We start from the raw sequence: 12807 nt of genomic DNA, 5'->3' as shown, positions 1-12807 counted from the left end.
ACTATTTTACCCTGTTTATATACTGATCACGCACCTTTCAGCTATTTTTTCATTAAAAATAAGTTTCACACTATTTTCAATTTTCAAAAAGTACCTTAATTTCCTGGTATAATAAAAACGGGAAGTAGGACGTGTGCGAGAGAAGTAGAATAGGGAGTAGGTCCGTAGGAGAAGGAAAAGGACAGTGGAAGTGAACCACTCATTCATAATGCCACGTGTTCCTCCAACGGCCAAGCCTTGTTCATTCCCACCACCACCACCAGCAGTACAAAGTACAAACTAAACAAATATTAGAAGACGAAGAAGAAGAAGGTGTAAACTAAAACTAATAGAAGAAACTCTTCTCACCTTGTTATTATTGAAATCTACCTGACAAAAAAAGAGAAGAGACTCTCTGCTCTGTTCCACTATGGTTGCTACAGCAGCAGCAGCAGCAGCAGCACAGCTCGGCTGTTGTGGAACCGAGCATCTCAGTCTCAGTCTCAGTTTCAGGTGCACCTACTTTCCAGCCCGTTTTTCACTCCCAAACAGATGGACCAGATCCAACCGGGTTTTCGCCATCGCCACCGATCCCAAACCCTCTTCCACGTCACCACCACCACCAAACTCAGTCAAATCGAAATCCGTCAACGGAGCTTCCACGGTAATTTTTTTTACTACTTCGATTTGATTTATTTATTTATTTATTACTTAGTACTTACATATTTTAATAAGTTAATGAATGGAATGGCAGAGAATTGGAGAAGTATCACAGGAAATAAAAAGAGTGAGGGCACAGATGGAAGAAAATGAAGAGTTAGCGATACTGATGAGAGGTCTTCGGGGTCAGAATCTAAAGGATTCACAGTTTGCTGCGGATGATGTTCAGCTTCGCCTTGTTGAGGTCTTTAATTTATTGCTTCAATTCTATTTTATTGTGCTATTTGTCTCTGTCTTATCTAAATTAAACGGTTTGCTTCAATTCTATTTTATAGGCCTAACATGAACTAATTAAAAAGAAAAAAATAAAAACAATTACTGTTCCATATACAAATTGTATATATAATTTTAAGTCTTGCACACGATTAGTCAGCTTTTAGAGTGGATGGTGTTTCTAAAATGACCTGGGCAACATATAAAATGGTAACTGTTGGAGGCTACATTCTTTCACGAGAGGTTAAGAAATGATAGTTTGATATCCATCATGATTTCTTTTGCGAGGCCTTTAAACTGAAGCTTTCTAGTTGGTATGACTATTTGCCTCTCGTAATGTTCTTTTTGCTGCTTCCTTAGGTAGATGAAAGCAGTGAGTTTTTGCCGTTGGTGTATGACCCTGCTAGCATTTCAGCATATTGGGGAAAACGACCACGTGCTGTTGCAACACGTATTGTCCAGTTGCTATCTGTTGCTGGGGGTTTTCTTTCACGCCTTGCTTTGGATGTGATAAACAAGAAGGTCAAAGAGGTACATATTTGTTTCCTTCTTTACTTTTTTTGAGCTGATGGTATTTTCACAAGATCAATTAACTCATTAAACAATTTGTAGAATGTCAGTTTGTTTTTCATGATTGGGAAAATATTTTTGAGTTCATGTACCATCTATGATCTCTATGATGTTTTGCTTTTTCTTCCCCTGAACCAACTTCCATTATGGTTTTTACTTTTTGTGTATCTATATACCGAATTTGTTTCTTAGACCTAATGCAATGGTTTTTGAAAAGCCTTTGCTGTTATGGTTTTGTGAGTTTGTGCACTCTTGAAGGAAAGGAAGCTTGGTTAATACTGCATGTGTTGGGAATGACATATATTCTTAAGAAAGGTATATGAATCGAAAACTATACATACAAGTATGGGTGTGTGTGTGTGTGTGTCTTTGTGTGTACATATGTGGTGTTGTTGTTGTTGTTGTTATTTAAAAAAAAAAAAATATATATATATATATATATTTGTGAAGCCTTCTAACTTTTAGTTGTCAAATGACTTCATTTTTTGTTGTTGTTCCTTGATCTCAAGACATGAAGAAACCAAACCTTTTTAGAAGGAAACTGCTCTCTCTCTTTCTCTCTCACTCTCCTGCGTTTGTAGATATGCAATATTTACAATTTTGCATATACCTTTTTTATTTATAGATGTGCTGTAAAGTTGGTGTCATCTGGACTGACAGCTTTCAGATGATAATTTAGTCTCTATCATATTCTTAGATGACTGTGTCTAGGTAGACTGGTACTGTGAGATGCTTGTGCTGACTTTTCAGTTGTTATTTTCATTTGTCTTTCAGCTTGCTATTCTTCTTCTTTATTTTTGCCAATTTGGATTTAGGAAAACCCTTTAACCCCTCATTCCCCTCCCTAATCCAAGTGACAAAAAAGAGATCAAATAAAAGAAAGAGGCATCAATGCTTGGATGTGTGGAATGCTCTCTCTTTGTGCTTGATGTGTGCATCTGGAGGGATAGAAATGCTAGGACCTTTGTTGGAACTGAAGTTTCATTACTTAAACTGAGATGTTCTGAGATCACTCTTCAATTGGATGAGAGCCAGATTAGGTTTTACCTCTTCTTTTTGGATTTCTTAGATCTTTGTTTATTCTTGTGAATCTCATGTACTTCCCACGTAGTATGGCTGCATCCTTTTATTTTTATTTTTTTCTTTTTAAATTCTTGTGATGGATTAATATCTTTCAGTTTTAAACTGCTGCATTGATTAATGACAATAACTTTCACCTTGAAGCTCTTTTTCCTGCTATGGGATTCCTCCATTAATTGATGTCATGCATTGCAAATTATGAGGCAGATATGCTTTCAAAAAACTTGCATGTAGTTGTAGTGTTCCTTAATTGGTCTTAATGTAGCTACAGGTTTGAAATGAGCCCTTTTTCATGTCCAATCTCTCTCATTTTTGGATAAGTTTGTTTATGTCCAATCTTTGAAAGCAACTTCTCATTTAATGTATGCTTTTTCTCTCTAATTGCTTTTCCATAATCAGAATGAAGTCGCTAGAGCAATTGAGTTAAGGGAAATTGTTACCTCTTTGGGTCCGGCATATATCAAACTTGGTCAAGCATTGAGCATTCGACCAGATATACTGTCACCTTCTGCAATGATTGAGCTGCAAAAACTTTGTGATAAGGTAAAGTGTTTGTTCTTTTTTATCTATTTATTATTATTAGTTTTCTTTTCCATTAGTGATGTGATTGCATTTGATCAAAGGTACTATCCCTATGCTGAGATCTTCTAAAAGACAAAAGGGGGGATTTTTTTTTGGATGACAAAGAACCTCTTCAAGTCAGAGCCACTTTGATTTCGTGTACCCACCCAGTCGAGTAAATCTCAGATACATGACCCTGCCCATAAGAACTGTGTCTATAGGATATCCATAACATTCAGTTATGTTAGAATAAAGATGGGTACATTACAAGAATATTCGGTTGCATTATCTTGCCTAAATATATATATCTGCTAGAATTTACACATGTTTGACATAATTTCAGCTAGTACCTTTGATCGGTCAATGAGGCTTTTTGATTGAAACAAATTGGGGGTAAGGTTGCCTACCATGACTTCACAAAAGTGGGAGCTTCGTACACTAAATATGACCTTTGATTAGTCAGGATGTGTTTGGATACCGTTTATTTTGCTAAAAACTGAAAATATTGTAGTAAAATAATTTTTTAATGTGTGAATAGTATCCATTTTTAATTAAAGTTTTGGTGAAAAAAGAGGTTTGTGGGTCTCGTGAACAGTGCATGGGACCCACTGGAAAAGACAGAAACACGCTTCTAAAAAACTGAAAAACGCCAAATGTAAAATGCAGACGTGAATCAGTGAGGCTTTTTTAAGTGGGCAGTAAATTATGGGTGTAAAAACGACAAAAACAATCTGGGCTTGTGGATTAAGATAATTTCCAGCACTGTTTGAATTGTGAGGTATGAGTCTTATTAGAAGATCTATAAAGGAAAGTGTCCAAGGTGGCTCACAAGCTTTGGATCATGGTGTTCTTAATAAATTAGGATGAGCCAAGCTTGTGGAGAAGGCCTTTCAACTTCATGTTTTACTCAGGCAGACATTGGGAAGGCTTGTCCTGTCCCTGTTGTCAGTTGCAGTTAATGCAATTGAATATGAATTTGAATATCAAGTTTTCATATTTTAAACTCTATAAATATTATATAAACACCTCCCCCACCCCCCTTTTCTTATTTTTTGGTAAATGAAACTACAATACATAATATTACAGTCCCAATCTTGTAACATATCCAATCCATCCTTAGATCTCCACTTGTCAAATGAGGAGAGATGTCACATAGCTTGATTTCTGCTTGGTATTGTATGAATTTATATATAGTAGGTACCCCTCTTCATTGCTGATATTCTGTTTAATGATATGTGAAGGTTCCTTCATTTCCAGATGATGTAGCTATGGCTCTTATTGAGGAGGAACTTGGTCAGCCATGGAATAATGTCTATTCTGAGCTATCATCTTCACCAATTGCTGCTGGTAGCCTCCCAGATAACCTTTTATATACTAGAATTCTGAAGTTCACTTAGTTCCAAAGTATTTATTCTTTATTCTGCAATGGCAGCATCTCTTGGACAGGTGTATAAGGGCCGTTTGAAGGAAAATGGGGATCTGGTGGCTGTCAAAGTGCAAAGGCCATTTGTTCTTGAGACAGTTACAGTCGATTTGTACGTAATACGGAACTTGGGTTTGGTTCTACGGAAGTTTCCGCAGGTAGTGTTAAGCAGATCTGATTTATAGTCACTTATCTCTTTCTTAAAAACAATTCCCTTCTTTTGAAGGAGTAACTATAGTTAGCAATAATGGCTTATCCACACCCCATCCCTTGGCTTTCTGCTTATATTTTTCAGATCTCAGTAGACGTAGTCGGATTGGTTGATGAATGGGCCGCTCGTTTTTTCGAAGAGTTAGATTATGTTAATGAAGGGGAAAATGGAAAAATCTTTGCTGAAATGATGAAGAAGGACCTTCCTCAGGTTTTTCTAAAAACTCTGAATGTATACTTTATTTTGTTGCAAGAAGTTTCTGTTGATTTATGCTGTCAAGCTTAGTTAGAAACTTCTATTTTGTTTACATATCATGAAGTAATGCTAAAAGGTGTAAATTAGGCAATGAAATAACTAAAATGGTCAAGTTAAAATAAAGCATGGGCAAGATGTTCTAAATTCAGTTAAGCTCTGTGTAGGACTAGTCTATTGACCATTGTCCAATGAGCATGCTGTTTAACAATAGCTGTCATGGTCCCATTGCAATGTTTAACAGTCAATATAGTGTATATAGACTCAGGTGCCTTTTCTAGCATGACATTCTTCTGTAAAGGAATGAAGTTTTTGGCTGCAGGATAATGTCCCTCAACTGCCATTTTGCCATGTTTACATTTAACAATGATAAATATGCTTGAAGCGAAAGGGTCTGTTCCTTATATGTACTTTCATGCCAATCCTTGGGTATGAAATGCCTATGGTTATTTTGGATATCAAACCTGCAATAACATGATGCAAATTCTTCAAATGAGCTGTGAGCCTGTGATGCCAGCTGACTGAAAACCTTGGCATGTGAAGTATATGTTTAATCATGCCCGGGAATAGGTCTAGGCTAGATTTTCTGCTGACATAATTACCAATGGACTGCAATTAATTAGTTCCTTAGTCTTATAACATCATGTATGTGCCTTTTCAAACTTGCAGTTCATGTACTCTGGTAAGTGACGATAGTATGTTATTTATCTATTGCTTTTTATTTTCTATTTCATCTTTTTGCATGTATAAAAATCTCACTTGTTGGAGATTTTTATCTTAATCTGTGGGAGATTATGTCTAATACTACTTAAAAAGCTTGTGTGTTTCAGGTTGTTGTACCCAAAACCTACCAGAAATATACTTCAAGAAAGGTTCTTACTACAGGATGGATAGAAGGAGAGAAGCTGTCACAAAGTAAAGAAAGTGATGTAGGAGAACTGGTTAATGTTGGAGTCATATGCTACCTAAAGCAGGTAAGCTTTTCTCTAGTTTTCACTCTGTTTTTCAGGATTCAATGTGGAACATGACTAACATACATCTCCTAAAATTTGATTCCTGTATTTTTTTTTTAACTTCTCTCTCTGTCTCTCTCTCTCTCTCTCTATATATATATATATATATATATGGCAACAATTTTCTTTCGATTATCAACACTGAACCTAAACAATTAACTGTCTTTATTGGTTGAACGTGTGATTGTTTGATGCGCTCTCTCACTTTTCACCCTGGGTTTTCAGGTAAGTGCTAATAGTTGCTTAAATTAGGCCTTACTAAATTCAAGAAGAAATTCAAAACAATTCTTGTTTTCCCCTTTTTACTTGGTCTATTTTTAATCAATAAATTTATTTCATTAAATTTAAAATAAATAAATAAAATAAAACAAAAACAAAAACAAAAACAAGTTGTTTATGTCAACATTGTGGAGTCTAACAACAGTAGGAAAAACTAGTGTTAGTGAGTGAATTATAATAAAATGTTTGACAAATAAGGTTTATTTGGATTATGTATAATATATGAGTGGTACTATTAGAAAACAAACATTTTTATTTCTTGTTTGTTTTACTTACAGTAGAGATTACCCCTTCTATTCCTGATTGGTTTTACTATATCCTACTAGAAATTAATTCAACCACTTTGGCAAGCCACAAATTCTGAGTTGATAAATGGTTAGTTAAGTTAGTGATTCTTGCTCCAAATAAATTGGGTGAATATCTATGTCTGCCATGCCCCCCCCCCCCCCCCCCCACCCCAAAACAAATGTTGATTATTCTAGTCAAGGTAATTAATATGGTTGTAACAAATAACATATGAAAGAAAACATACTTGAATCTAAATATGGTTATAATAAATAACATATTTAACATTTACTTATATAAAAAAAAATGCATTGAATATATTGGAGAATGCTCCCAATCCCTTAAATGACACTAGTATTTGTCTTGGTAGAACTAGGGAGTAAAAGATACCACTAAATCTAGTTTCCATATCATTTAAAGTTACAAAAAGACTAAAGCATATTTAGATAAATATAAAATTATGATCTGATATATAATATGGATGAAATAGATAAAACAATACTCTAAAAAATTATAACAAAAAGTAAAAATTCCTTGGAATTACATTAGCATTCCTATCATCATACTGTCTGGAATGTAATATCAACAAATGGTGTTAGGTTCTAGTCTTTCTAACAAGTTAAAGATGTTCATATTTCTTCTAGTAGAAATTATATTAATTATTAAATTAAATGTTAGTTTATTGAAATGGTGCAGGCAGCAAGACGTCTCTGTTAGTAGAAATTACATTAGCATTCCTATCACTATACTGCCCATTCAATTTTTTTCCTCTTATTTGTATTTTATAAATTCGATAGTTACAATGGGGGAAGGGATTTGAACCCTTGTTGTCTCTGTTGGAAGCATCAGGAGGTGCCAGTTGAGCTACAAGGCTCTTGACTCCTTCCCCTATTGTTGTAACTATAGAATTATCAAATATATTATTGAATAGATTTTAAGTGTGGGGTATGTTGGTCTTTCTATATTGTTCCAGCAGCTGGTTTAATAGGGTTGGACTATAAGCGAGGTTATTATAAGGCATATCTTAACGTAATGTATAGGTAGAGGTCTATATTAAGCTTGTCTTAATACATTGGGTGGGTAGAAGTTTATATAACGTGTTCTAATGTTTCAAAAGGCAATGAAAGTGGGGTCCATAGAAGCCCTATGTTGAGAATGCATTCATGTTTTCTGAAGGAAATGGAAAAGAAAGGAAAGGGATATGCATTTGATGATGTTTGATGCTCAAGAATCTATGGATGAACCTAGGTTGAATCATCTCTTTTGGGTATGATGTGCAAGAACCCTAGTGTGATTCTAGGTTGATTTTTTGCCCCCTTGTCTCAGTCTATTTCTCTGTCTTGTTTTCCATTTGTTGCATGCGGGCCTCATCTACTAAGAATTTTCAGCCCCAAACACTAATAGGCAAGCCAAAACACAATCCTGCACTGTACACATGAACCAGTACCCAAAATCCATAGATTTTTTTAGCGACCACATGCTAGACACAAGACCAATGATACCCCAACCTGAACACAACCCTATCCCATCCACCCTGAATCAGCCCCCAAAATCACTAGATATATTTTGTCATTGGAAGCTGAATATAAGATCCTGTGTGCTGAAAACTCACTGAGGTTGTTCATAAGTGGCCAAAAATAATCAAGAGTCTAAAATTTTGGTGATGTTTAGTAGGTCATGTTGGTTTTTATGCAGATTGAAATGCTTTGTGCATTTTGGGTGCAATGATGTAAAATTTTCTTCATTGAATCCATTAGGAAATTAATATAGTTAAACCTGATATACACTTCTCTTGTTAACACGGTTGACGTTTAATGCAATGCTGTGCACCTTTGGTCAACAGAGTGAAAGTAGAATAAATTGCCAACTAGATGATTTGTTGTGTCCCTGTGTTTCAATTGGGATTTGACAAGTTTGCACTTTACATCACTGGCACCCAGTCACATGCATAATTAATGTATACTTATTTCCAGGATTTATTCATATATCATCAAAATCTGAATTTTCTTCTCCACAAATGCTTCTGATATTATATTTTTGCACTTTATATAACTTTTGCCCACTCATTGAAATGTATGTGTTGTGAATGAAAATAGAAATATACTTGCAATTGCTTTTGTTCATATAATTGCATCTTATTATTGGTGCGAATTCCTAGTTCCTACTTGGGCGTCATTTTATTTTAAACATCAACATGTTGCCTTTTCATTACAGTTGCTGGATACTGGATTTTTCCATGCAGACCCTCATCCAGGAAATCTAATCCGCACTCCAGATGGAAAGCTAGCCATACTTGACTTTGGTAATAATATTCTTCAATTCGAGTATATGATTAAAGATCATCCTTTCACATGGTTAGAAGCATTATAAGTTTCATCCTTTCATAATGCATATGTAGTACTTTTACCATGATTTAGAAGTTCTCTCTGCGACACATATAATGGACAGTTAATTCTTCTTTTTGTTGTGAAGGCCAATTTTTTTGAGCATCCTAAAGTATAATTTTTTTGTAACAGGTCTAGTTACAAAATTAACTGATGATCAAAAATATGGAATGATTGAAGCAATTGCTCACCTCATTCATCGAGATTATGGATCTATAGTCAAAGACTTTGTTAAACTTGGTTTCATCCCAGAGGGGGTTAATTTAGATCCCATCTTGCCTGTTTTGGCTAAAGTTTTTGATCAGGCACTTGAAGGTGGAGGAGCCAAAAATATCAACTTCCAGGAGCTGGCTTCAGATTTGGCACAAATAACTTTTGATTATCCATTTAGAATACCTCCTTATTTTGCTCTTATAATCAGGGCAATTGGGGTGCTGGAAGGCATAGCTTTAGTGGGAAATTCTGATTTTGCTATTGTAGATGAGGCATATCCATATATTGCACAGGTATAATACTCTCTAAGTCTCTTTAGAAATCTATTATCTTTTTATGAAGAAATATGTTGGTGCTCATATTAGCCCTGTTGCTAACACGCAGTGCCCTTTCAGTCTGTAAACGTGACCTTATGTACACTTCTAAAATAGTTGAAATGACCTTTTTTTTGTTTTTTTTGTTTTTGCAATTAGCTGGAAATTGTTTAGGTTTATATAAACTGATATAGTCAATCTAATAGCCTAGGATGCATGACGGACACCTCATTTGGGGTGCCGTACCCGTGTCGTATCTATGTTGTACCTATGTCATAACGGTGTTTTATTTGCTGTATCATGTTATAATTTTTCAAAAATTACTCGTGTCACCATATCGTACCCGTGTCCGTGTCCGTGTCCGTGTCCGTGTCCGTGTCTATGCATCCTAGCTAATAGGTCATCGATTTGAAATTTGCCATTAAGATTTGTTAAACTGGAGATACAAAACGTAATCTTTGACTGCTAAAATATATGCCACCTCTTTGGTGCATGAACTTATTCCAGACAGTCCCTATGGGAAGGATGTGGTTAAATTTTTTTTATAATCAATTCGAGGTTCATGTAATGTTGCCTTTCTTAGTGGATAGTGGATGTTAGTATAGCTAATAAAATTCAATGATAAAACTTTTGTAAATGGTTGAGTTTGTTAGAAGTATATGGTTAAATGATTAAATTTATCATTTCTTAATAGTTTAATCTTTTGAGACAATTGGTAATTTACCATGGTATCAGAGTAAGAAGTTCTAAGTTCACTTCTTGTCTCCTCCACTTTACCTCCTATTTAAAATACCACTTGCTGGCCTCACCTATTAAAAGAGAGTTTGAGCCCACATGTAAGGGGAAGTGTTAGAATTATATGGTTAAATGATTAAATTTATCATTTCCCAATAGCTTAAACTTTTGGGATAATTTGTAATTTAATAGTGCTTAATGAATATGATGCATGTCTTGGAAGTAGTTTTACACTAGTTGAGCTTAGGTGGGATTATATGGGCAATAATTCTAGCAGGTTATTCACAATTTGGCTATACTGTTGTCTAATCTATTGTTGTTCTCTGAATGCTCTAAACATCTAGATTGGAGTTATTTATGTTCTTACTTCTAATTTTATTGTTAGAGGCTGCTGACTGATGAATCCCCACGGTTAAGGAATGCTTTACGCTACACAATATATGGGAAATCTGGAGTTTTTGACGCTGAAAGATTCATTGATGTTATGCAAGCCTTTGAAAATTTCATTACTGCAGCAAAAAGTGGAGGTGGAGAGAGTTTGAATGGGGACATGGCTGAACTTGGCATATTGCAAAGACAAACAGGATACGTCATTCCTGGATTGTTATCCACTGTATCTCAACCACAGCAGCCAATTCAAACAAGGGCAGCTTTAGCATTTCTGTTGTCTGATAAAGGGAATTTTTTTCGAGAATTTCTTTTGGATGAGGTACTTCTAGAACTCTTTAGTTATGAGACTGTAGTGTTGTTCACTATGTTGTAGCATTTTATTAGCTTCATATCCTACTAATGTGTAAGGGCAATGATATGATAATAATAGTTATAGTAATCATTTATCTATTAAAAAAAATTATTATATTTTTTTTCCATCGAACTCATCTGAAATGATAATGATATTACCATTAGGTGGGTTCTAGTTAGCTCAACTGGTAAAGTCTCTGATGATTGAATAAGAGATTTGGAGTTCAATTCCTGCCTACACTAAAAACTGATTCTCAAAAAAAGATAATAATATTACCATTAGATCCAGTGGAGAAACGACAATATTGACCACAATTTTTGTTTTCCCAGCAACCCTAAAAATATGCTATCTTAGATCATTATGCTAATGTTTTTCTTCTCTATTTACCTCTTTTCTCACTTGTATTGATTATAACAAGTAAACTTTTAAGATCAGCAAGACATGAAGGGGGCAGTAATTATTTTCTTTCAAGCTATTTTACCTGTTCTTGCTGACTTTCTTTTGTTTGTAATTTATATACGAAGTCTAACTACCATATCAGCAGATGTAACTCAGCATTTGCTTCATCTTTTTCATTTATTCAAATTTCTCACGTGTTAATAGTGGCTATTTCTCAGTTTTGATATGCGATTTCATTAATTCTTTTCCCCCCATTAAAAAGCTTTTCTTAACTAGTGCTATGGCTTTGTGATGTTTTTTTCTCACAAGGGGCTGAGCCTAAGATAAGAATTAGTGACTTACTGTCTTACTAGTATGCATTGAACTTGATTGTATGGAAGGTATTTCAAATATGTAACTATTGTTATTTACATGGAAAGCAGATTGTAAAGGGCATTGATGCAGTTACTAGGGATCAGTTGGTACAAATATTGTCAGTTCTAGGAATTAGAAATGCTGTCCCAGTTTTTAGTTTGGTTCCTGCTTTTGGACCTTTTAAGCCAGCAGCACTTGTACCAACAATAAACGAAGAAGACAAAGTTATATTGAATAATGTTCAAAAGGTCGTTGAGTTTCTGACTACAGGAAGTGCAACATCAAGAACATCAAATCAGGTATTAAGGGATTGTGCTTAACCATTAAATTTCAGACTATACACAAACTCATCCTTATGTTCCTTTTCACAAATGTAGATGCTTTGTACTGACCTATTTCTTTCCCCATTGTTTCTTCTGTGTATCAACACAGTGCAGATGTTCTTTCTTGACTGCCTGTCTCTGATTATTACTTTGTTGGTGTCAACAGGATGTGAACGTTGAACAGGTCATCCAAGAGCTTCTTCCAGTGTTGCCAGGCATATCCACCAAGGTGCTCCCGGAGGTGCTCAGTAGATTATCTTCACGGGTATTAGCACGTATAGTCCGTGATACATTTTTGTAAATATTTTGCTCTAACTTAGCGGTTTAAGGCACCTAAATTGTGCATAATTTGATGAACAGGCACAAATGCACTAAGGTTATTGTAATACATTTGCCAGTGTTGTGCCGACATTGAGATCCAAAATTATGTTTGTATATATTATACACACCTTTTTTCTATTATACACCCCGTGTATAAACTCCACTGCATGTCAAATGTATAGTTGCGCTTCCTGTCAGATTGATTGGTGCGGTTTCTCTCAATCCGGAAAGGTGTATAAATTTTTAACACACTAAACAAGGTGGAATAAAGCACAAGAATACAAGCGGCTAAAACTGCAAACAAAGCTATTCCAACGGCAGAACTACCAAACTTTTAACTACAAACAGCTCCAGGCTACAGAGAATCACCACGAAATAAAACACCTCACCAAGTGACCCGCAATAGAAGTTTTAACTTACAACAATCGAATAGACT

General features: G+C 35.1%; 1 protein-coding gene across 1 annotated transcript; it reads left to right on the top strand.

The window, feature by feature from the left end:
- Nucleotides 1-286: 286 nt before the first annotated feature.
- Nucleotides 287-12512, top strand: LOC142624717 (uncharacterized). The gene is made up of 13 exons (XM_075798435.1): nt 287-643; nt 734-883; nt 1273-1443; nt 2962-3105; nt 4365-4470; nt 4556-4704; nt 4842-4967; nt 5840-5983; nt 8801-8888; nt 9103-9476; nt 10618-10941; nt 11796-12026; nt 12217-12512. The coding sequence occupies exons 1-13, from the start codon at nt 410-412 to the stop codon at nt 12349-12351; spliced, it is 2376 nt and encodes a 791-aa protein (XP_075654550.1). The 5' UTR covers nt 287-409; the 3' UTR covers nt 12352-12512.
- The last annotated feature ends 295 nt before the right edge of the window (nt 12513-12807 follow it).

The sequence above is a fragment of the Castanea sativa genome, chromosome 2 (assembly GCF_040712315.1).
Source record: "Castanea sativa cultivar Marrone di Chiusa Pesio chromosome 2, ASM4071231v1".
NCBI lineage: Eukaryota > Viridiplantae > Streptophyta > Magnoliopsida > Fagales > Fagaceae > Castanea > Castanea sativa.
The sequence above is the reverse complement of the archived record's forward strand: the minus strand, read 5'-3'. Positions and strand labels throughout refer to the sequence as shown.

Coding starts and splice junctions, on each gene's coding strand:
- LOC142624717 (XM_075798435.1), top strand. CDS start 410: ATGGTTGCTACAGCAGCAGCAGCAGCAGCAGCACAGCTCGGCTGTTGT. Junction 4,705..4,841: donor TTCTACGGAAGTTTCCGCAG/GTAGTGTTAAGC, acceptor TATATTTTTCAG/ATCTCAGTAGACGTAGTCGG. Junction 10,942..11,795: donor GAGAATTTCTTTTGGATGAG/GTACTTCTAGAA, acceptor CATGGAAAGCAG/ATTGTAAAGGGCATTGATGC.